Below are 25,207 nucleotides of genomic sequence, written 5' to 3'. Positions count from 1 at the left end.
AGGCCACAACAGTGAGAAGCCCGCGTACCGCAAAAAAAAAAAAAAAAAAAAAGTCATATACCTTATAATTCCATTTATATAACATTCTAAAATTGATAAAATTATAGAGATGGAAAACAGGTTAGTGGTTGCCAGAGGATAAGGATGCAGGTGTGGCTGTGACTATAAAGTGGAAGCAAAAGGGAGTCCTAACTCTGTGGTGATGAATCAGTTCTGTATCTTGATTGTGGTGGTTGTTACACAAATCTATATATACATGGGATAAAATTGCATAAAACCACACACACACACACAAATGAGTTGCATATAAAAACTAGTGGAACTAAATAAGGTCTGTATTTACCTCATATAAGTGGAATCATACAATATTTGTCCTTTTGTGTCTAGCTTATTTCACTAAGCATAGTATTTTCAAGGTCCATTCTTATTGTATCAAAATTTTATTCCTTTTTATGGCTGAATAATATTCCATTGTATGTATATACCACATTTTGTTTACCCATTCATCTGTTGATATACACTTGAATTGTTTCCACCTTTTGGCTAATGTGAATTATGCTGCTATGAACATTAATGTACAAATATCTTTCCGAGTTCCTGCTTTCGGTTCCTTCGGATATATACCTAGGATTGGAATTGCTCAGTCATTTGGTAGTTCTATGTTTAACCTTTTCAGAAACTGATAAATTGTTTTCCATAGTGGCTGCATCATTTTTCATTCATAGTGGCTGCATTATTTTACAACAATCACAATGTTCCAAATTCTCCACATCCTATCCAACACTTATTTTCAATTTTTAAAAACTTATATAACCCATCCTAGTAAGTTTAAGGTGGTAACTCAACGTGGTTTGAATTTTCATTTCCCTAATGACTAATGATGTCAAGCATCTTTTTCATGTACTTTTTGTCCATTTGTAGATCTTTAGAGAAATGTCTATTCAAGTCCTTTGTCCATTTAAAAAATAGAGTTGTCTATTTTATTGTTAGGTTGTAAGAATTCTTTACATATTCTGGATACGTGATCCTTCTCAGATATATGATTCATAATTAGCTTTTCTCATTCTTTAGATTGTCTTTTCACTTTGATATTCTTTAATGCACAAAACCTTTTTATTTTGATGAAGTCTAATTTGTACATATATATTTGTTGCTTGTGTAATCTCTAAAATCCCATTACCCTAATACATATAAATAAAATGTGGTATATTCATGCAATGAAATATTATTTGGTCATAAAAAGGAATGAATGAAGCTGATACATAACTTGACTGAAACTTCCAACATTATGCTAAAGAAACCAGTCATAAAATATCACATATTATATGCTTCCATTAATATGAAAGGTCTAGAATAGGCAAAGTCATAGTAATAAAAAGTAGATTATATGGTGCTTTACGATGACCTAGAGGGGTGGGATAGGGATGGAAGGGAGGCTTAAGAGGGAGGGGATATGAAGACATGTGTATGCATATGGCTGATTCACTTTGTTGTACAACAGAAACTAACACAGTATTGTGAAGCAATTATACTCCAATAAAGAGCTATTTAAAAAAAAAAAAGTAGATTACTAGTTGCTTTAGGGGTAAGGTGGGTTGGGGTGATGTGAAAATAGGGGGCAATACCTAAAGGCTATAGGTTTTGCTTTTTGTTTGTTTTGCACGCAGGAACCCAGCATTTATACATGTGGGGCTGAGGGGTTCACTCACTCCAGTGGTGGCCAAAGTGTGGGGCCCTGCACAGGTAGTGCCGGTTCATGGCGTCCTCAGCCCTGGCTCTGTGTGACTGGAAGAACACTGCCTCCTTGTGGCTGCACTTTTGGCAGCGGTAGTGCTCGGTTCCAGGCAGCATCTGGTCCTGGGACACGTCAGTGATGTTCTGGGTCAGTTGTGTTATTTTGCTGACGTAGATGATGCCCCGTTTTTCTTCTCCGGCTGGTAATCACAATTCTAGCATGCGTAGAGAAGAATGCGGTTGTCTTTGTCCCCCTTGGGTAAAACATGTTAGACTCCTGGCAGAATATAATAATCAAGAAGCCTGGTTCCTAGGTCCTGTCTGTTTCCATAGCAACACCTATGGATGTTTTTAAAAAATTGTGGTAAAAGGCACAAAAATTGACATCTTAACCAATTTTAAGTGTACATTTCAGTAGTGTTAAGTACATCCACATTGTTGTGCAATCTCTAGAATTCTTTTTCATCCTACAAAAGTGAAACTCGATACATATTAAACAAGAATTCCTCATTCCCCGCCCCCTTCCACTTTGTGTCTATGAATTTGACCACACTCAGCATCTCATGCAGTATTTATCTTTTTGTGACTGGCTCATTTCACTTTGCATAATATCCTCAAGATTCATATATGTTGTAGCATGTGTCAGAATTTTTTTCCCCTTCTTAAGGCTGAATAATATTCCATTTTATGTATATAACATTTTATACATTCATCAACTGATAGACACTGAAATTGCCTATCAGTGAATATGCTATGAACGTGAGTGTACAAATATGTTAAGAGTTCCTGCTTTCACATCTTTTGGGTATATACCCAGTAGAATTGCTACATCACATGGTTAATTCTTTTAATTTTTGAGTAACTACTGTGCTGTTTTCCATAGCAGCTGCATCATTTTATTTCCATCAATTCAACAGTGCACAAGGGTTCCGATTTTTCTGCATCCTTGCCAACACCTGTTATCCTTTTTCCCTCTTTTTTGGGGGCCGCACTGCGTGGGCGTGCGGGATCTTAGTTCCCTGACCAGGGATCGAACCGGTGCCCCTTGCAGTGGGGACTGAGTCTTAACCACTGGACCACCAGGGAAGTCCCCATCTTCTTTTTGATCATTGTGGTGGGTGTGAGTGGTATCTCATTTTGGTTTCAATCTGCATTTCCCTAATACAAATAATGCACATCTTTTCATGTGCTTGTTGGCCATTTGTGTATCATCTTTGGAGAAATGTCTATTTAAGTCCTTTGCCTATTTTTAAATTGGGTGATATGGGTTTTTTTGTTTTTGTTATTGAAGTTCTTTGAGTATTCTGGATATTAAGCCCTTATCAGATACATTATTTGCAAATATTTTCTCCCATTCTATACATTACCTTTCCACTCTGTTGATTATGTCCCTTGATGCACAAGTTTTAAATTTTGATAGTTCTATTTAACTATTTTTACTTTTGTTGCCTGTGCTTTTGGTGTCGTATCTAAGAAATCATTACTGAATCCAATGTTTTGAAGCTTTTCCCGTTTTCTTCTAAGTTTTAGAGTTTTAGCTCTTACATTTATATCTTTGATCCATTATGAGTTAATTTTTGCATATGGTGTAAGAGTCCAACTTCATTCTTTTGTATGTAGACATCCAATTTTCCCAGCACCATTTGTTGAAAAGTGGGTGTTTTTTTTGAGGTGATGAAAATGTTCTAAAATTGTGATGGTTGCACGTATCTGTGAATATACTAAAAACCATTCATTTGGGCACTTTAAATGATGAGTCAGGGACTTCACCAGTGGCGCAGTGGTTAAGAGTCCGCCGGCCAATACAGGGAACATGGGTTCGAGCCCTGGTCTGGGAAGATCCCACATGTTGTAGAGCAACTAAGCCTGTGCACCACAACTACTGAGCCTGCGCTCTAGAACCTGCGTGCCACAACTACTGAAGCCGGCGTGCCTAGAGCCTGTGCTCCGCAACAAGAGAAGTCGCAGCAATGAGAAGCCTGCACAGTTCAACGAAGAGTAACTCCTGCTCGCTGCCACTAGAGAAAGCCCGCACACAGCAACGAAGACTCAACGTAGCCAAAAAAAAAAAAAAATTTTAAAAATGATGAATCATATGTAAATTATATTTCAATAAAGTTGTTTTGAAAAAAAGAAAGTAAAAAAACCCCAACAACCCAGATTGCTGGTCCCCTCCCTCAGAGTTTCTAATTCAGCAGCTTTGGGATGAGGCTGCTGCTACTGGTCTAGGGACTATACTTTGAGAACCACTCCGTTAACTCATAAGAAGTGATAGTTTCCTAAGGAACTTCAAAATAGCTTTCTTTTACTGTCCTTTAGAGGCATAAGGATAACTATGGTTTGTACCTGGTTCTTTGATTAAGGTCCTGACATACTTTAATCTTATCTGAGTTTTCAAATAGGTGGGTGTTCCTAAATAGAGCTTTCTTTGGCATATCTTCAAAGATGTATTGGATACATGGTTAAAAAAAAAAAACTTCATAAAGAGACACTGCTTTTAAAATATTTCATATAATAAGCTTATTTTAATAGCACAAAAACTAATCTGCTTCCAATCAGTAGAGGAAAAACTTCCAAAGAATTTTATAAAAATAACCAATACTTTGAACAAATACAAAAGCAAATAACTAGGTAAATATTACAATTATGTACTCCAAGCCCAAGAAAGCAGAGACCATCATTACAAGCCAAATCATTCTGGGAACTGGTCATTCCAGGTTACCAAAATGCATAAAACAAAACTTCTACTTTTTAGCTTTACAGAAAAGAAATAACTCCAGTAAGAAAATTAATTTAAGTTTCATGAGAAATAGACCATATTGGTGACTTTAAAAGTTTTTCAAGGAGTTCACAGAAATAGGGAACATCTACATCTTGATTTTTATGGCAAATGAGTTTTATGTTGACTTTTGAAGCTTAAAAGACCAGTTGCTCTTTTGACAAAGTAGCTCCGAAGTAAAAGCCAATCAAAAGGGCAGATAACATCCGTGGGACCCATAGGTCTTTAAACCCCATCCTAAAGTATAATGCAAAATATTAAGACGAACTAGTTTAAAAATGCAAATATATTTTAGTTTAGGCTTCAATATAAGAGAAACAAAAATTATCATGATTAGGATTTGACTAAAGATTGGGTGAAGTTTTTTCATATTTGTCTATCTTACAGATAATACTGATCATTCAATATCAATGACGTGCTTATTTTTGTGTATGAGAAACGTACGGCTTCAGAAACCAATACTTATATTAAGTTCATTACTATTGCCAAAACTTGACAAACCTGTATTTTGGGTGTGATATTGTTTGAAGCTGGTTATTAAATAAAAGGAGACTGAGAATCTTGCTGGAAAGCATCCTTCAGAAAGACAGAAACTGCCCAGGCAGAAGGGTGTCTATACATCTTTCTGCATTTCTATATACATCTCCTTACTACCTCACAAACACAAGAACAAATTAATATATTTACATATATGTATTGGACCAAAGAGGAATTAACTTTCCCTACAAAATTATATTTATTAGGAAAATACTAATAGACACTATTTAAAAGAAGGCAAGGTCTTCGAGAAAAGATGGCAACCATTCCAATAGCTGAGTGCTATTGCTTTCTCTTAATAACATCTCTGGAATGGAGCAAAAGGAGGATGAGTGGTTGGTAGATAGACATGACTACCCCAGAAGTACCTGGTAGGCAGAAGCCAGCAACTAAAAATCACAGCCCTATATATGGAAAATGGCTAATGTTTTTGTCGGTGGTGACATCTTTTCTTATACTTAAAAGTTACTCCTTAGGGCTTGTACTGAAGCGGAGAGCACAACTTTAGTTAGGAGAAATTTTCCCTAAGTGTTCTACTACTTAAACCTTTGGTAGAAAGGTGAGTAAGTGGACAGCAGGCTATTTGAGGCCTTTCATTACTCCTGACTGTAGAAATTTAAAAACCATACAAATTAACTGTAACATCATCAGAAGAAATTTTAGGCTTCTATGACCTAAAGATGATTAAACAGCAATGGAGACTCTGATATAATATTGTTATTTAGTGTACTGTGCTTGATTTGTTACAACTGTAGTCCATGGGTCTACTGGTAGAAATGGCAGTCAGTCCTGAAGCAGATCTTGGTAAATTTGCTTGACTACATTCTTTAGGTAGTTGTCTTCCAGTGGTGCTTTAGACAGAATGGCAGCGATTTTATCTTGGCTGTAAAGAACAAAAGGTTACTTAATTTTTCTGGAAACTTGTCTTAATTTCAGTGCAATTCATATCAGAGTACAGTTTGAGTACAGTTTCTGAGTCTGCTAGGAAGCACAAATAGGTATTTCTGGAAATAGCTAGATTGTCCAGTTTAAACTGAGATTCCAAAAATAAGGCCTAAGAACCAATTCTGTATATAATTGTGAGGTATCTTGACTTAGCTGCTTTCTCTAGCTATAAATATCTGTTGGTGTTTGCTGATGGATTTGAGGTGGGCATATTCTAAACTCTGTCACTTTACAATCTGTCAGCAGTGTGTCCAAAAAGTCACAAAATATACAGTAGAAATGAAATATTTTTAGGTCTGTTTCCGCAGACTAATTGAGAAAAGCACTATGACTGCACCATAAAAGTTGTTCAAATATGATCTGGACTAAGCTTATGCAGGATTTTTATCCTTCTTGATTCCTGTTTAGGTAGGGGTGTTCAAAAAGTGGAGCAAGTATAAAAAAACAGACCAGCTGTCTCCAGCATCCACTGGAGATAGCAATGAAGGTCACTGACTTTAAAAGAACAAATTCTTCAAAATGAACTCAGATAGAGGTGACATTTGGCTTTCACTATGGTCTATTCATTTTCTGATCACTTTGAGAGATCTTTCAAAAGATATAACAAAGGTAAAAAAGTAGTTGGGGGCCCTTTCCTGCTGGCCTTTTACTCACCCAATGTTTCCAAGGTGATTTTGAATAGAGAAAGGTAATGGGACAGATGGGTAATGGGCTGAGAGAGACAAAGTTATCTCAAACTTTGCAAATGCTGCTGAGCTGCAGAATAAAAGCCTCAATCTGTAAAAGACAAGATCCTCAGTTAAAAATACAAAACAAAAATAGAATGAAACACAAATACATTTTGCTTTTATACTGGCATGAGAAACTTTGGTATACATCATTTCTTGTCCTTATCAAACAAACAGAGAGTAAAACAACTGCAAAAAAGTATGATTATGGTTGTATTTTCATTAGTCATGAAACTCAATAAAATAAATTATCTTAATAAGTTTTCAACTAATTACTTACTGTTATAGATTGAGCTGTGTCCCCTAAAAATTCATGTGTTGAAGCCCTAATCCCCAGTACATCAGAATATGAACTAATTTGTAAACAGAGTCATTGCAGATTTAATGAATTAAGATGAGGTCCTCGTGGAGTAGGGTGGGGACCCCTAATCCCAAATGACTGGTGTCCTAATCAAGAGGGAACATTTGGACACAGACATGCACACAGGAAGAATGTCATGTGAAAATGAAAGGAGCTATTGGGATTATATATTTACAACTAAGGAATGCCAAAAGACTGCCAGCAAATCACCAGAAGTCAGGAGGGAGGCATGGAAAAGATTCTCTTTCACAGCCATCAGAAGGAACTGACCCTGCTGACACCTCAATCTTAGACTTTCAGCCTCCAGAGCTGTGAGACAATAAATTTCTGTTGTTTAAGCCACCCAATTTGTAGTACTTTGTTATGGCAGCCCTAGGGAACTAACACACTTACTCAGTATTATTCACAGCTATGTTCATTAGGTTATAATTTGGTCCCCATCGCTTTAAAAACTCAATCTCCTCTCCAAGAAGTTTGCAATGGCTCACTACCAGTGAGATTTCTTGAAGCATCTGGGAAAAATAGGAAAAAAAAAAAAAAATGAGAGTATGAAAACATTTCAGTGTTTAGTGGCTCTTTTATAAAGAACCCCCCAAAGTTAAACAATTTAATATATTTATCATTTCAGGATACACTATTACATATATAAAATTTCAGTTCTGCTGTTTGGGACAGTTAACATAATTTTCCTTTAAATACTTCAATGGGAATTTACCTTGGGTACCTGATGCTGTGTTGTACATTTCTTCTTCCAGGATTGCCTTTGCTCAATGTACTGGAAAATAAGGTTATGAACTAAAAGGGAGGAAGGAGGAGCTTTATCCTCTGAGGAAGGGGAAAAAAAAATCAAAAGCAGAGTATTACTTATTATTCATATATTTTATATATATATATAAATACAGGCTAGAAATATTAACTAAAAATACCTTCAAACTACTAGGTGTCTAAGTATCGTCTCCATTTTATTTTCAAACACATAAATCAACATATATAGTGAACATAAGACATTCTGATATAAACTCAAGCCTTTATCACATATAGAATAGAACTTAGTTAAAAGTATAGGCTTAAATGTAACATAACCCTGAGTTTAAATTCTGGCTTTCCTTACTAGCTGAGTGATCCTAAACACAATACTTACTTCTTTTGAGCTATAGTTCCCTAACTGTAAAATGGGGAGTAGTGTTGATGTAAGTAGTACACATGCCTGATACAGAGTAAGTACTCACAATGGTAATTTGTAAATTATGGAAATAGCTATTATTAACCATTGTTCAAGATCTAGTAATAACTTTTTAAAAAAATTTCTTTTAAAACCCACCCAATATTTGGAACAATACCCAAGCAGTTTTAGGTCTAATACACATTTCTAAGAACAAATTATTATTATTGTTGTTGTTTATATTTAATTTAGTATGTAAAAGAGTTCTCAAGGAGCAATATACACTTGTAAATTTCCAACAAAGTCTTGTTGGTTTAAATGTTTTGAACTTACCATCTAACAGAGATTGAAAATTCAGGTCAACAATCTTCCTACAAGCCTTGTCCAGGAAACGGAGACCAACTAGGAAAAACCAACAGAAGGATAGTATTTCTTTTTATTATCTGATTCAAAGCCACATATAACTCAGTACTTTAGAATCCTCCTCTTTCTGGGTAGCAAGGTTTTTTTCATAGGCAGCTGAAGGTTTATCCTTGAATCATATTATTCTCTGTGTATGCAAAGTTTCCCCTGAGAATGCTGAACTATATTAACTGGGCAGGCCTTTAAATGACATTTAAGGTGTGGAACATTTTTGTAATTTATCAGGGCCTCCTCCTTTCATCCCTAACTTCTGTGTGAAGATAATATTATTTTCAGGAACCATATAAAGAAAATGACTATGACCTCCCCAGACCTACTATCTTTGTACTAATACAGTGAAAATCATGTATGCTTTCAGCATTATAGTAATGAATTTTAGGTAGTCAGGAGAGCTGATTGCTCTTCCAGACACCAGTTATCTCCTGTATCTCAAATTCTGATTCTTTTCACTTTGTTGATTATTTTCTATGTATTAGGCACCGTGGATATGACAGTGAGACAAACAGACATGATCAATCTATGCTCTAAAGAAGCTTATAACTCAGGGGGACACACAGATAATTGTACTAATAAACATACCAAGAACTACAAACTATAATAAGCTCAATTAAGAAAACTGCAGGAAGCAATGAGAACACATACCAGGAGGGCAAGTAGTGGAGGGAATGAGTAAAGGAGAGTCAGGGAAAACTTTCCTGAGAAAGTGATAATTTAGCTGAGCTCTTAAAGACTATTAGTAGACATTTATTTAGTGAAGAGGAGGTGCTATGGTCTGAAATTCATAGGCTGAAATCCTAATATCCAGTGTGATAGTATTAGGAGATGGGACCTTTGGGAGTTGCTTAGATCACGAGGGTGGAGCCCTCAGGAATGGGATTAGTGCTCTCACGACAGAGACCCTGGAGAGCTAACTAGGCCTTCAGTCATGTGAGGATACAATGAAAAGTCTGCAACCCGGAAAAGGGCCCTTGCCTGACTCTGCTGGCATCCTTATCTTGGACTTCCAGCCTCCAGAACTGAACTTCCAGCCTCCAGTATTTGTTTATAAGCTACTCAGTTTATGGTATTTTTAAAATGGCAGCCCAGAAGGACTAAGACAGGGGAAAGAGCTTCTAGGCATAAGAAACATCAGTATGAATGTCCTGAGGTAGGATGAAATATGACTGAGCATGAAAGACCATGACCTTTTAAGGAAATGAAAGAAATCCATTGTGGCCGATGTGCAGAGAACAGTGTAAAATGAGGCAGGAAAAGGAGGAAAAATTCAATTCATGCAGGGCCTTACAGGCTATATTAGTATTTTGATCATTAGTCTAAGAATAGGGGGTGCATGATAAACTTTTAAACAATCACTATTGCTACAGGAAGGAGAAAGAATTGGAGAGGAAAAGGAAAAGATCCAGAAAGACCAGCTATAGTGTTATTGTAATCATTTAGATTAGAGATGACTATTGATAGGGAGACACAAAAAAGTAGATGAATATTAAATTAAAATCAATAAGTCTTATTCATGATTTAGATATGCCTGGTGAGGAAGAAAGAGGTATAGGGACTTCCCTGGTGGTGCAGTGGTTAAGAATCCTCCTGCCAATGCAGGGGACAAGGGTTCGAGCCCTGGTCCGGGAAGATCCCACACGCTGCAGAGCAACTAAGCCCATGCGCCACAACTACTGAGCCTGCACTCTAGAGCCCGCAAGCCACAGCTACTGAGCCTGTGTGCCACAACTACTGAAGCCCACGTGCCTAGAGCCCATGCTCTGCAACAAGAGAAGCCACCGCATGCAATAAGAAGCCCGTGCACCACAATGAAGAGCAGCCCCCACTCGCCGCAACTGGAGAGAGCCTGCGTGCAGCAACGAAGACCCAACGCAGCCAAAAATAAATAAATAAAAATAAAGAAAGAGGTATAGAGTGATTCCTAAGTTTTAATTTTGAACCTGAACAGAAGTTGATGGTATTCATCAGAAAAAGAACTTTTTTGGGGGGTGCCGCACCATGCGGCTTGCGGGATCTTAGTTCCTCAACCTGGGATTAAACCCGGGGCCATAGTAGTGAAAGCTCCAAGTCCTAACCACTGGACTGCCAGGGAATTCCCAGGAACTTTTAAGGAGAATTGGGCTTGGAGGCTGGGAGATTATAAAGATCCTAAGTTTCAATTTGGCCATGATCACCCAGGGTTGGCCATGCTGAAGCTATCTGTTTCAAGAGAAAAGACCTAAAGATACTGACAGGAGATTTTAACAAAATAGCTAGGACTCTGTCAAGTTACCATATAGTGATGTCTACCTACTTTGATAAACCTACCAATACACACAGAATTTCCAATTAGCTTTTTAGGTTAACTTATATACAAAAAAACAACCAGTCAAGAATCATCAGCCATTAGAGTAAATTCTCTATCACAAAAGACAGATGGAAAAAAGGAACTCAGAGTAAACAGATATGAATAGCATGTTGATCCATTATTTTGGATAGGCAAAATTTCTATCTAATGTAATTCGACAAAGGGTAACTTTCACTAGCTGAATTTTTATTTTATTTTTTATTTAATAAAATAAAATTCTATTATCACTAATTAAAGTGATTGCCTCTTTTAATTAAGATTTTCAGCAGTGCTTTTATTATGTCAATAGTTATTATTGTATTAAAATAGAGATATGAATCTTTAGTAAGTTTAGCCGTACATTTATGTGCAGGGGAATTATCTTATTCTTGCTACTCACCTACTGGCTCTCCAAAGGTGATGGTGAGTTCTACTGTGTCATAAAGAAAGGTGAATATAGCTTGATCATCACTCCACTCAATGACATCCCATTCAGACAAGCTGAAGAGAGAATAAACAAGACAAAAAAAACACTTTTTGAGATAAAAGAAGAGAGTTAACTTCTTATACCACCTGAATAGTACCATCAGCAGCTGCTGGAGTTTTCCACTGTCTTGGGAGACAATCATTATTTTAATTCCAATATTGTGAATATACAAACTTATGCTTTTGAAAGAAATAAGAATGGACTCAATCTTGAGTTGTATATCAGAGAAAAACCAAGTCTAGGCAATATAAAATATTAAATATTTAAAAATTATAATTCCATAGCTCTCCCACCTTGTATACTTTCAGCTTAGTGTTGAGTATATTAACTTTTTTTTGAGAATGCATTGTATTATAGGTTAAAAACAGTGATACACATTACAAACACATGTCAACTGCACTAGTGGATTTAGACAACCGTGAAGGTACAGGATAAAACACAAGTTAATGTCACCTACTTTTCCTTACCTCAAATGATCCAGTAGCTCTTCAGTTCTATTTGTTTGTTTTTGCACAAAGTCTATTTGAGCAAGGGTCTGCTTTTTCTGTACCTCCAGCTCTAAGAGATTTCTGCAAATCAAACCAGGTATTTAGAGAAAGATAAGGCCACTGTTAGAGAATTCAGACTTCATTAAAAGTTTATGACAAAAAGTCATGTGCTAAATGGCTCCCCAGTGAGGTGTATGACATCCATTTTGCATTCTTAGTTTTGTTTTTTTTTTAATAAGCATTAAACTAGAAGTTTGGGTCTAATTAGGAAAGGCCTAAATCAATGGCGCTCAAATTGGGATCCATGAAGATATTCTTAGGGGTTCACATGTTCTTTAGGATTATTATTAAAATTTACATTTTCATTTTGATGTTAAAAATGTAAGCATAATGTAGACCGTAAGAATGCCCAACATAAAACTGAGACATGACATAATTTCAGTGCCTGCATTTGGTTTTGTTTAGTTTATTAGAGCTAAATAGAACTTATAATTTGTTAGTCATTTTGCTAGCATCAATTTATTTTTAGCCAAATATTGATATTATCACCTGTCAAATTTACATTTTCAATTGGAATTTTTTTGGTTTTGCCATTATTTGTATTTGATTTCTTTTAGTCTTATAGTTAAATAAGATCCAGAGTATAAGACACACACGGGCTTCCCTGGTGGCGCAGTGGTTGAGAGTCCGCCTGCCGATGCAGGGGACACGGGTTCGTGCCCCGGTCCGGGAGGATCCAACATACCACGGAGCGGCTGGGCCCGTGGGCCATGGCCGCTGAGCCTGCGCGTCCAGAGCCTGTGCTCCGCAAAGGGAGAGACAACAAAAAAAGACGGCTGTAAAGAAAAAAAAAAAAAAAAAAAAAAAAAAAAAAGAAACACATACCTCATTTTATATTTATTTATACTTAAGTGCCATATAAAAGCAGTTTAATGCTAGATTTTCTTTAATAGGATCCTGATATTTTTTTTGTTTTGTTTTGTTTTTTTGCAGTACGCGGGCCTCTCACTGTTGTGGCCTCTCCCCTTGCGGAGCACAGGCTCCGGACGCACAGGCTCAGCGGCCATGGCTCATGGGCCCAGCCGCTCCGCAGCATGTGGGATCCTCCCGAACCGGGTCACAAACCCGTGTCCCCTGCATCGGCAGGCGGACTCTCAACCACTGCGCCACCAGGGAAGCCCAGGATCCTGATATTTTACAAGCTTGAGAACTACTGCCTTGGATTAATGCTCTGTAAACAATAAATGCTTAGAAAATACTACTGACTAAGATGGCCTCCAAGGTCAAGTTCAAAGTACAGTAGAAGCTCTGACTCAGCCTTAGTCAATACTCATGCCCTCAATCTTGTCAGTTTCTGGAGGTAGGAAGTCACTTAGCCATGTGAAGTTTAGCGTATTTTCTAACACTCAAACAGAAGACTAACCTTTGAAGCTTTTCTTCTTCAGTTTTCAGCTGTTCCAGTTCTTTGAAAAGAAAAATAAATCTATCAGAATGTACACATTAAAATATTGGTACAAAAATCATCTGTTTTATTGAAAAGTCTATCTCACTAATCTTACCTAAATAAATAAATAAACTCAGAACAGGGGATTTTTTCCCCCCATTTATCTCCTTAATTAATTCAGTTACCTTTCTCTGCAGACTTCATTTCAGAATCCCACTCTTCCACAGGATTGTCTTTCTGTTCATCCTCCAAATACTTAGTTTCTAAAGTAGACAACATGCATTAGAATAACTCAGTCAAAAATAAACAACCAGAAATGAAAAGAATAGATGGTCCCCAAATGAAGTGTTAAGAATATTTCACATTCATCTTTCCCTACCTTTCCTTGCCAAAAAAGCACTGAGCTATAATAATAATTTCATACTAAGACTTGCTTCTAGTGGCAGACAAGTGAACTTTGAGCCATATGGCAATGATCTCCAATAGCAGCTTCTTAGGGGACACTCTGAGATGGAAACTGTTTATATATAATTTGCATATATTAAAGTTATTGTTAGGAAACCCCACGGACTAAGCAGGAACAGATACACATATACAGACGCAAATTTACATTTTTAAATTTAATTTGTTTCTGAAACCTTGGACACATCCTTAAAAGCCTTCTCTCTCCCCACATCCAAACCCAAGTTTAGATTTTTACCTCAAAAATATTTTCTGAATCCACTTTTATCCTTTGCCACCACCAGGTTCCCTTAATATAAGCTATTGTCCTTTCTTAACCATATCAGTCCAATAACTACACTTAACTTCTTATAATTACTCTTGATCTATTCAAATCCAGTATCTACACTGCAGCCAGTGCTTAACAACCTTCAAATGGCTATTCACTGTTCTTAGAAAAACTCAAAACTCCTTAAGAGGCCCTCCTTGGCCTGGCCCCTAAAAGTGACATCTCCACTTTCATCTCAGACTGTGTTCCCTTTTGCTCTTTCTATTCTAGCCACATTGGCCTTATTTCAGACCCTTGTACTTGGTATATTCTTTCCCATAGAAGGGCTTCTACCTGTGCTATTCATATTGAATAGTCGGCTCTCCCCTCCCTTCTCACTTTAACTCCTACTTATTCTTCAGATCTTGACTTAAATGCCACTTCCTCAGAGGGAAGCCTCTCCTGACCTGACTAGGTCAGATTTCTGTTTCAGGAACTTATAGCACCATGGAACCACTCTTCCATAGCAGTTACCATAAAACTATTTAATTCTTATAATCTTTTCTCAGTATTGTAATAGCAACTTGTCAAATCCAAGCATATTTGAATGTGATCTCCCATGATTTGCAATTGAAATAGTATTGTGGTTCTGTATATTATGTTTAAAAATTAAAGCATGGAAACCTTTCTTTGTGTATAAATGTTTGAATTAAAAGAAGGTAATGGGGGACCTCCCCAGTGGTCCAGTGGTTAAGAATCTGCCTTCCAACACAGAGGACATGGGTTTGATCCCTGGTCAGGGAACTAAGATCCCACATGCCGTGGGACAACTAAGTTTGCACGCCACAACTAGAGAGAAGCTCACACGCTGCAACGAAAGACCCTGCATGCTGCAACGAAGATCATGTGTGCCGCAACTAAGACCCGACACAGCCAAATAAATAAATAAATATTTTAAAAAAAGAAAGTAATTGAAGTATTGATAAATGAAAAGAAAAATGCTCCACGAGGGTATAAAGTTTTGTTTTTAATCACCATAGTACTCTTAGCACCGAGCACTATACAAGGCACATAACAGGTACTCAGTAATTTGCTCAAGGAATAATGAAGAAAGAAATAGGGAGCCATCCAGTGGTACCTAGAAAGAGTGTGGTTGTTGGTATTTTTAAAGATAAGAGAGAGGTGAACATATCCAGTGGAGGAGGCAGAGAGGTTGAATATACAATAGATAAGGGAAAATCAGTGCTATAAGATTCCTGAGAAGACAAGAGGGGCTGCAATTCAAAGTTTAGGTGGAAACACTGATCTTAGGGAAAAGGAAGGATGAAAGAATTGATATAGAGATATAAAAGTTTGGTTTGTTTGGTAGCAGAAAGTTTAGAAGTTCTGGCCCTAATGGCTTCTATTTTTTTTCATGAAGTAAAAAAGCAAGATAATGAACAAAGGGGTGGTACAGTTTAAGATTATGAAATTCATATACTTATCAATTCAATGTAGAAAACATGTACTAGGCACTTATTCTGTGCAAAGCATAGTGCTAAGAACTTTGAAGGATATGAAGAAAAATAAAAGCTGATCTTTGCCCCTATGGAGCTTCCAATTTACTTAGGAAAATAAACTATAAAAAGTAACCATAATTACAAGTAGATATGATAGGTAATATAAGAGGTACTAACAAAGTAGCCATGGTAGCTCAAGGAAGATAGAGAACATGTCCTTTGGTAAAAATAGAGGGAGAATACATTAGGCAAAGACAAAGTGGCAGGACTGCACAGAAATGACAAAATTTGGTTGGAATTTAGGATGTGTAAGGGAATAATAGTAAAATCATATAAGAAAGGAATATCTGAAAATGATTGTAGAGATTGTTAAATGTCAAGCTCAGGAGTCTGGATTTTATTTTGTAATAAATGGAAAGGCAGAAAAGTTTTCAGAGAAGTAACATAATGAAAACTGTCTTTCATAATCATTAATCTGGCAGCAATGTGCAGGTTGGACAGGAAAGAGACAGAATGAAATTAAGAGTGTAATAGAATAAAATTAAGAGTGTAGAAAGATTAGTTAGAAGACTGGAAATAGCACGTCAGAATTAATGACAGCCTTAATGTGGATGGGAAAGAACACAGGGGATACTGAAGAAGCAGATATGACAGGACTTGATAAGAGAGACTACAAGACAATAAAATTTCGAGCCTTTTACAATTTATAAGAATGGTGATGCCGTTAAGAGATGAGAAAGAAAACTTGTTTATAGAGATAAGAAGTTTTCAGATTTTATTTTGGAAAAGGAAGACAATAAATTCCATTTTTTCACATAATGTTTAAGGTGATTAAGGACACTTTTGCCAAGAGGTTCAGCAAGAAGCTGGGAACATTAAGTCTGAACTCAAGAGAAAGAGGCAAAAGATGCCCTCACCCACTTAAAGGCAAAAATCTGTGTATATCTTTTTTCTGATGCTAAGCACAGTATCTGGCAGGTAGCAGGTGCTCAACAAATGCTTGATGAATTTCACTGAATTTGGGAATTATTCATATAACATAATTGTTAAGGCAGATGAAAGCATTAGGGGAAAGAATATAGAAATGAGTAGATGATAAAATCTAAATGGTTACACAGGGGTTAGAGAAGGGACAACAGAGGAGCTAAAAGGAACAGCTAGGAGAAAAGAATAGGGTCAGGGTAGTGCAGTATCATAGAGTTTAGGGAGAAGAAAATTTCAGGAAGAAAAGAATAATCAGCAGTGTCAAATGATGAAAGACATCTAGATGGCTAAGGACTGAGAGCTACCAAATCTGATGATGATGGGAAATTTTGTGATCTTTGAGAAAGTAGTTTCAAGATAATACTAACAAGTCGGGATCATGAGAGATCCAACTGAAAGGATAGATAATTTTCAAACAGAGGTAAGTTCATTTATTAAAACAACAACAACAACACAACATCACGGTCTAGGTTATGAAGAGCTTCCCAAAGAGACTTATTATCTTGGGCATTTCTTGTTGATTGCATTATGAATGACAGTAAAGGAGTTTTAATTTGGTCTAATTTAATGGCTCAAGCTACTAATACAAGGCTTCAGCATAGTGCTACCAGCAATGTGTACTGTAGGGAAGCATTCAGATACAATTAAATTTTCTTTTGGAAAAGTATTCAGGATACTTTACCTATTTCCACCTCAGTGAGACAGTTATCAATCTTCTGAAGTATGTTGTCCATCTCATCTATCCTTTTCTGAAGCTTCTCCCTCTCGTTCTAAACACACAATATCATAGACTGTCAAGTTAAAACTCCAAACAAAACATTATAACATTATAAGTGGTTCAAACTGCTGTGTCTAATTCATGAACAGGCAAATCTTAAAGATCAAAACTTCAAGTCTGGTCTTAAAAGAATTTTTTAAAGCATACAAAACAGATTAATATAAGTTCATATTTTGTGCTTTATTTTAGCATTTCCATGTAATATAAGATGTTAACATATATTACTTAAAAAGAGTTCATGAAAAATGTTCTATGGTCAAATAAATTTGGGAAACACTGGTCAAATAGAATTATAGCATTTTTTTCTTTTTAGACTAAAAAAAAATATATATATATATATTTCTGACCTTAGACTTTAATATGCTAGTTATTATATTTCTCCAAAAGGGGGACACTGCATGTAACATTTCCCAGACATTTTCAATGGAAAGTTTTTTTATGCAAGACCTTTCTTAAAGGATGATCATTTTGGGAAATGCTACTTTAAACACATGCACACACAAACACAGCTGAGTATGGACTATGAGGAAGATCATACTACAGCACAGTCCTTAGCAATGGAAGATCAGAATCCTGTATTGTTTTATTTCAGTATGTATAATGAATAACAAATTTGAGATGACACATAGGCACATATTAGTAAATATATTCTAGAATTACTCAAGATGCCAGGATTTACTACTTTCAATAAATTGAACCCCACCTCTTATGAACAATTTTAAGTTTTTGCCCAGCTCTCATTCACATGTCTCCTAAGGAACATGCTTCATATTCCATAACCACTATAAAGTAATTTTTTTTTTTTTTTTTGCAGTACGCGGGCCTCTCACTGTTGTGGCCTCTCCCCTTGCGGAGCACAGGCTCCAGACGCGCAGGCTCAGCGGCCATGGTTCACGGGCCCAGCCGCTCCGCGGCATGTGGGATCTTCCCGGACCTGGGCACGAACCTGCATCCCCTGCATCGGCAGGCGGACTCTCAACCACTGCACCACCAGGGAAGCCCCAATTATAAAGTAATTTTAATAGATCTTTCTAAGCTCTTAACTGTCTCAAATTACCTGAGCCGACTGTACCAGCTTGCTGTACAGGGACACTTTTCCTTGGTGAGTGAAGACTTTAGTCATCTTGGTAAAACGCGATTTTATTTTGTTCAGGTAAATTCCAAAGGCCTTCAGCTGTAAGGGAAAGTCAAAGATTACACTGCACTCAAACAAATGAGTTAGAGAAGGCAAATGGTCTGGGAAGGCTGGTTCAGCTGGTACCTGCTAAGCTTTGCCCATCCTAGACTCTGATTCCTAAGGCTTCTCATTTGCAAATTTAATACCATTTAATAGTTTAAGTCCAGAACCAAAGATTTCAATTTTGATTCCTACTTTTAATTCACTTATATTACAAATTAGAAAATGACTGGCTCTTAGTTAATAAAATTCTTTAATTAGGGCAAATATAAAATGAGTTGCTTATTATTTAATCAATTAAAGTAAATCCCTTCCCCATCTTAGTCTAAGTGAAAAGCAAACAAGGAGGGAACTCAATAAATTTCAAATATATTTCATATATTAAATTGATCACTTAAGGTTTGAAAAGATTATATATTAATAATCATTCATGTATAATAAAATCTTGTTTACATATTATATCTGAGAAGTAAATTTTAAAGAACTCATCACTAATTATCAAGTAACAGTTACTAATTTCACAATAAACATTTTTCAAAATGTCTATACTGATTCCCATTCAGAAAATGAGAAAAAAGTACCTCCTCATCAGAGTAGTGTCTCACTTTTTCCCATAGGTTCCTATTTACATCAGTGAACAGTTTATCTTGGTTCAGTGCAGAAAGCTTTAATCTAAAATATAGAAAAGTTAATTAGCACGGAGTTCAGAAGTCAGCTAGAATGAATCAGCTCAGATCTACAGGCACACTTAATTTTTCCTAGTTCTTTTCTGCATAAAGAGGGGAATTCACTCAGGAACAGCGGCCAGCCTGATTATTTCAACACTTGGAGAACAGTTCAAGAATGTTATGATTCAAAAAAACTTCCCTCCCAAATAAATAGAATTCTCATCTCAATGCATCAACTTGTTCCAAAATGAAAATATGTCGCTTATAGAGAATCCTTAAGCTTGTGAATGCATTATTGTTGTGAAGTTGTAGCTATTATTTTTTCTTGTAATAAATTTATTTATTTATTTATTTTTGGCTGTGTTGGGTCTTCGTTGCTGTGCGCGGGCTTTCTCTAGTTGTGGTGAGCGGGGGCTACTCTTCATTGCGGTGCGCAGGCTTCTTATTGTCATGGCTTCTCTTGTTGCAGAGCATGGGCTCTAGGCACACAGGCTTCAGTAGTTGTGGCACGTGGGCTTCCACAGTTGTGCCGCACGGGCTTAGTTGCTCCGCAGCATGTGGGATCTTCCTGGGCCTGGGCTCGAACCCGTGTCCTTTGCATTGGCAAGCAGATTCTTAACCACTGCGACACCAGGGAAGCCCCGTAGCTATTATTTTAAGTAAAGGTTTCCAATTCACTTTGGTCTTATCTCACCTTTATAGAATACCATTAATAAAAGTAGCAAAGTTATATATTAGTTTCTTGTTAATAAGTAGAGGAAATACATTTTTATCAGAGTTAGAAGATAATATATACAGGCACATAGGTGCAAAATCAAACAGTAGAGCACATCTAAACAGACTTTTCATTGTATACAAGATCTACCTATTTCATTCAAAACAAAACATTCTCAGACAAATTCTGAGACACCCAACTCTTTTAAACAACATTAAGATAAGAAACTTGTCTTGTTCAGTGATGAACCCCAGGACTTAGTACAGTGCCTGGCACATAGTAGGTACTCGATACATATTTCTTGAATGAACAAGCCAGAAATCAGGCAAATCTGCAGTACTATAATTTAACAGCATCTTAAACTTCTAGTTTTAAAACTACATAATTCCCTTTAATTATTTTTATTTATTGAGATAACTGGTTTATAACATTATATAAATTTTATGTGTAAATTATATTTTGACATCTATGTACACTACAGTGTGCTCACCACCAAAAGTTTTAAAACTACACGATTCTTAAAAGATTGTTTCATTTCTTTTCTATTTGTTAGATTGGTTCAAATTTAGTTTGACAGTTCTAGATAAGTATGATATAAACATTGTCTTGAGTCGCAAGTCTTGATTTACCTGCGAAAATCTAGATATACCTAATTTGTAAATTAGTCTGCAGCATCTACTTATACCAAACCACTGACAATAGTCTGAGTAAAACTTTGTTCTTTTATAAATGCAAATCAAGGGCAAATGTGATAGAATTATAAACCCAAAGTCAATCTTGATTTTAGGCACTATATATAAATCTCTAAAGGGTATTATCTTCTTTTAAAGATGTTCTTTTGCAATTTATGATATCATAATCTAATAATGATTGCTTATTAAGGACCTACTCTTTGCTAAGAATGGCATGCAACCTTTTTATATACACTATTTCTACGGCTCATTTCTACCTACTAAGTAGGTATTATTATCCTCAATTGATGGATGTGGAAATGAAGGTTAAAAGACTTACCTAAGGTTACACAGCTACTGTTGTAGCCAGGATTGAACTTCCATCTGTCTGACTACAAAGCTGAAACTCTTTCCCATATACTATATCACACTGCCAATTAATGCTATCAACTTTTCCTATGCCGGTGTTATTCTAATCAAAACCTTGCCACACAGATTATTTACCCATCCAACAAACACACACAAAAATGAAAACTTTCATACTCTTCAATCTTCTGGCGAAGAGCTTCACAATCTTCTTTATAAATCTGTATCTTGGGTCGGTAAACATATTGACTTAACATCAGGTCTTCTGGAGTAGGTGATGTGTTTATAGTAAACTGGAAAAAAAAAATCAGTCCCTCAAAACTGGTATTTTGAGAACCAAACCATGTTCAAGAACTGTTTCAAGTCTCAGAGTGCCTATTTTAAAAAGTTCTACAAAGAAAAATTTGAAAACTCTGTTAAATTCATATACCTAGTAAGCTACTACTTGGAATCTGAAATAAAGTCTCTAATCTCAAAGTCAATTTCTCACAGATGTTTAGAGGAACTGTGGATGTTCCACTCATAGGATTGAAAGTGATTTGAAAATGACTATGCATTATTTGTCAATTATACCTCAATAAAATTGAGGAGAAAGGAAAATGGCTATGCATTGTTTTAAAAACTATCAATACCTGAAAATTCAAACTTACCAAAAACCTCTCCCTTAAAAGAAAGAAAAAAGATGCCAGTTTCCAAGATTATTCTTTTCTATTTTTATTCTCTAACCCTGTTCCTTACTTGTATCCCAGGTTGAACTCAAACTTTTCTGATATACATAAAATAAAGCAGTAAAAATTTAGTTATTTTTAAAATGTCTTAAGTGTCTTTTGGACATTTTTTAAATGTCTTACAGCTCTAATCCAATGACTTTCTGATGTCCTTAATGCAGTATTGGAAAAACCAAGTTGGCTCATTACATATAAAAACCAAACCAAACAAAACGCCACAACTGTACATTATTTATAGGCAGTGTGGCACGGAATAAGTCATTTTACCACTCTAAGCTTTGGTCTCCTCATCTATAAAATGGGCACAATATTGACCAACCTCTTAAGATTAAAGTAAAACTCTTTTAAAAAGGTACCAAAGCGGGACTTCCCTGGTGGTCCAGTGGTTAAGAATCCACCTTCCAATGCAGGGGACGTGGGTTCGAGCCCTGGTCCGGGAAGATCCCACATGCCACGGAGCAACTAAGCCCATGTGCCACAACTACTGTGCCTGTGCTCTAGAGCCCTCGAGCCACAACTACTGAGCTCATATGCCACAACTACTGAAGCCTGTGCGCCTAGAGCCCGTGCTCCGCAACAAGCCACCGCAATGAGAAGCCCGTGCACCGCAACGAAGAGTAGCCCCTGCTTGCTGCAACTAGAGAAAGCCCGCATGCAGCAACGAAGACCCAACACATCCAAAACTAAAAATAAATAAATATTAAAAAAAAAAAAGGTACCAAAGCTCAGGGCCTGCTGAAGTAATCTAACAAATGTTAGTTTCCTCTCATTCTCCCCTTTCAGTTGACAAATTAAAAGGAAATAACGAATGAGATTTTACTCTCATTTCTCTATCTGTAACAAGCTTTCTAACAGATGTGCTCAGAAAGTGTAAAAATGTGCTAAAAGCAATTATAACTGATGTTGACTCTCTTTCTTAAAAAATATTTTTAAGGCTAAATTTATAAAGAAAAATCAAAGCTCTATACTTCTTCTCAAAGAAATCAGGCCTCCTTGGGAAAATGGCTGACTGTCTTTCATATAGGAGCCAAATACTTGATAAAGGAATATTTCTTTTTATAGAAGTATTTAGACAATAAATGAAAAAAAAAGAAGAAAATTAGGATATCACTACTTTACAACTCCTAATGAATTACTAGATCTAGATAATCTAGTAATAATGGTTGATCATTAAATAATGGTTGATCATCACATCATCACCAGATACTATCTCCTGATGAAAGTACAACTATAAAGTAAACTTGAAAAAAAAACCCTTCATCTGAAAAGGCCTCTGCCAATTTACAGAAAATACAAAGGGCAGAGGAGCACGTTAAAATGAAAGTTTGGGTATACACAATGGGCAAAATCCATACTTAACAGAGTATGGAAAAATCTGGCTTCCTCATAAAAAGGGAGGGGTTAGGGGAGAGAGGGGGAGAGAGGAAGAGAGAGAAAGAGAAGCGGGGGGAAGGGAGGGTTATGGAAGGGGACCTTATACTTCAAAAGATAATTGAGAGAGAGATATCAAGTGTTTATAATGTTTGGACCTCACCCGGGTTGCAACTTAACAAATTGGAAAATAATGCAGACAATCAGGGAAATATAAATACTGACTTAATAATTAATCATTTTAAGATATGCTTATGGTATTTGGATATTTTAAAAATAAGAGTTCCCATCTTTTTAGGGATACATACTGAAATACAGATAAATTGATGATGCCTGGGATTTGCTCCAAAATAACAGGGGTGGGGAGGTAGGAAAATGTAGAGAATAAAGAGTTGATAATTTTTGAAGTTTGGTGATGGATACATGGGGATTTCATTAAACTATTATCTATTTTTGTATATGTTTGAAAATTCCTATAATAGTAAAGTTTTTTTTTAAAAAAGAGTAGGTTTCCTCTTGAAGCTTCATAACCACAAAGTGAAACATGGGACCACATTCTCAGAGATTCACCAGGAATGCCAAGTGCCAATGGATATTAGGCTCATGCACTATGGGTACATACTGGATGCAACTGCCCATGCTGTATGCAATACATGGGTAATTTGCTGTACCTTGAGTCCAGGACTATATGCACAGGTCACCCTCCTCACTTGACTTATTTATTTTGATTAAGTGCCCAATTTATGCACAATCAGCTCTTGGGTATTTCAGGCCTGGCAGGGGTACTTGCAGTAGTTCCTCAACCGCACTGAAAGGGTGTAAGTTATAGTGTTTTGGCCTGAGCCACTCCTTGGGCATGCAGGAGGTCTTGGGGTACTACCATAGCACCTTTTTTTTTTCTTTCAGTTTTATTGAGATATAATTGACATATAGCACTGAATAAGTTTAAGGTTTACAGCTAATGATCTGACTTACATATATCATGAAATGATTATCACAAGTTTAATAAACATCCATCATCTCAAAAAAACAAACAAAAAAAAATCCATCGTCTCATACAGATACAAAATTAGAGAAATAGAAAAAAATTTTCCTTGTGATGAGAACTCAGGATTTGCTCTCTTAACAACTTTCATAGATAACATACAGCAGTGTTAATTATATTTATCATGTTGTACCTTACATCCCTAGCACTTATTTATCTTATAATTGGACGTTTGTACCTTTTGGCTGCCTTGATCCTATTTCCCCACCTCTCACTGCCTGCCTCTAGTAACCACAAATTTGATCTCATTTTTAATAAGTTTGTTTGTTTGTTTGTGAAATATAACTGACCTACAACACTATGTTATTAGTTCTTGTTACACAATACAGTGATTTGATATTTCTACATAGTACCTTTTGCCGGTGCTGCCAGCTGAGCTCCTATAACTGCACACACACATATGGATGCTGTACATCTGTCTATGAGGGCTGCCACACATCTCCCCACCTGCCTCAAAAATGCTCTCCCCAGTTCTACCCTAAAGGAGACTCATAGTCATCTAAGTCCTGGAACAGATGCCCATAGCTGTGAACCTCATTTTCCACAGCCCATACATACTCCATTTCTTTGGCCTTCCTCTACTTTGGGATTTTTAAATTTCTTTCCTGATATAGCTTGAACTCTCTTACCATCTTTTTTAAAAAATTTATTTTATTGAAGTATAGTTGATTTCTCTTACTATCTTGATGGGTTTGTTCCCAGATTTATTTCCCTAACACTGCCCCTCCTGACCTCTGTAAGGCCTGAGAGGAAAGGGGAGCATTCATACCCTCAAAGATTAGCTTCCTACATATCCTCTCCCTCTTCCACCCTGCCAGCATCCTCTCTGTTCCTACCCTTCCCCTCTGCTTTCTCTGGTCCCCTGGTACTCTTTCTGCTTTTCCTAAGACTCTGGCTGCATACCTAGGCACCTTTCTACTCCACATCTTCAGCTGAGGCAAGGAGATTCTACTAGGAAGGGGCACTATGGTGATAAGAATAATGAGGTTGGCAACCCAAAAGATGCATGAGTATCTTCCCAGTTTCCATCTTTGATTTACTTTTCACATTAGATATACAATCCTCCTATAATTGATTTCTTTCTA

The 25,207-nt window shown here is 36.5% G+C and overlaps 1 protein-coding gene, 1 long non-coding RNA gene and 1 pseudogene across 2 annotated transcripts in view; 1 reads left to right on the top strand and 2 right to left on the bottom strand.

The window, feature by feature from the left end:
* The window catches only part of LOC113608041 (uncharacterized), a 542,162-nt gene that overhangs the window by 457,386 nt on the left and 59,569 nt on the right, over positions 1-25,207 (top strand). The window lies entirely within an intron of this gene.
* On the bottom strand, positions 1,657-2,065 carry LOC113608037 (DNA-directed RNA polymerase II subunit RPB9 pseudogene; annotated as a pseudogene).
* The window catches only part of KNL1 (kinetochore scaffold 1), a 63,554-nt gene continuing 42,586 nt past the window's right edge, over positions 4,240-25,207 (bottom strand). The window contains 14 exon segments of the mRNA XM_027083905.1: positions 4,240-5,838; positions 5,840-5,933; positions 6,650-6,772; positions 7,478-7,596; positions 7,800-7,909; positions 8,580-8,648; positions 11,393-11,493; positions 11,947-12,048; positions 13,391-13,430; positions 13,597-13,674; positions 17,286-17,373; positions 18,439-18,555; positions 19,140-19,230; positions 21,156-21,271. Of these exon segments, the coding sequence (XP_026939706.1) occupies positions 5,815-5,838; positions 5,840-5,933; positions 6,650-6,772; positions 7,478-7,596; positions 7,800-7,909; positions 8,580-8,648; positions 11,393-11,493; positions 11,947-12,048; positions 13,391-13,430; positions 13,597-13,674; positions 17,286-17,373; positions 18,439-18,555; positions 19,140-19,230; positions 21,156-21,271 (1,272 nt within the window). The 3' untranslated portion in view covers positions 4,240-5,814.

The sequence above is a fragment of the Aethalodelphis obliquidens genome, unplaced genomic scaffold, assembly GCF_003676395.1.
Source record: "Aethalodelphis obliquidens isolate GAN/ISIS:26980383/991018 unplaced genomic scaffold, ASM367639v1 scaffold51, whole genome shotgun sequence".
Lineage (NCBI taxonomy): Eukaryota > Metazoa > Chordata > Mammalia > Artiodactyla > Delphinidae > Aethalodelphis > Aethalodelphis obliquidens.
This window is presented reverse-complemented; position numbering and strand designations above follow the sequence as displayed.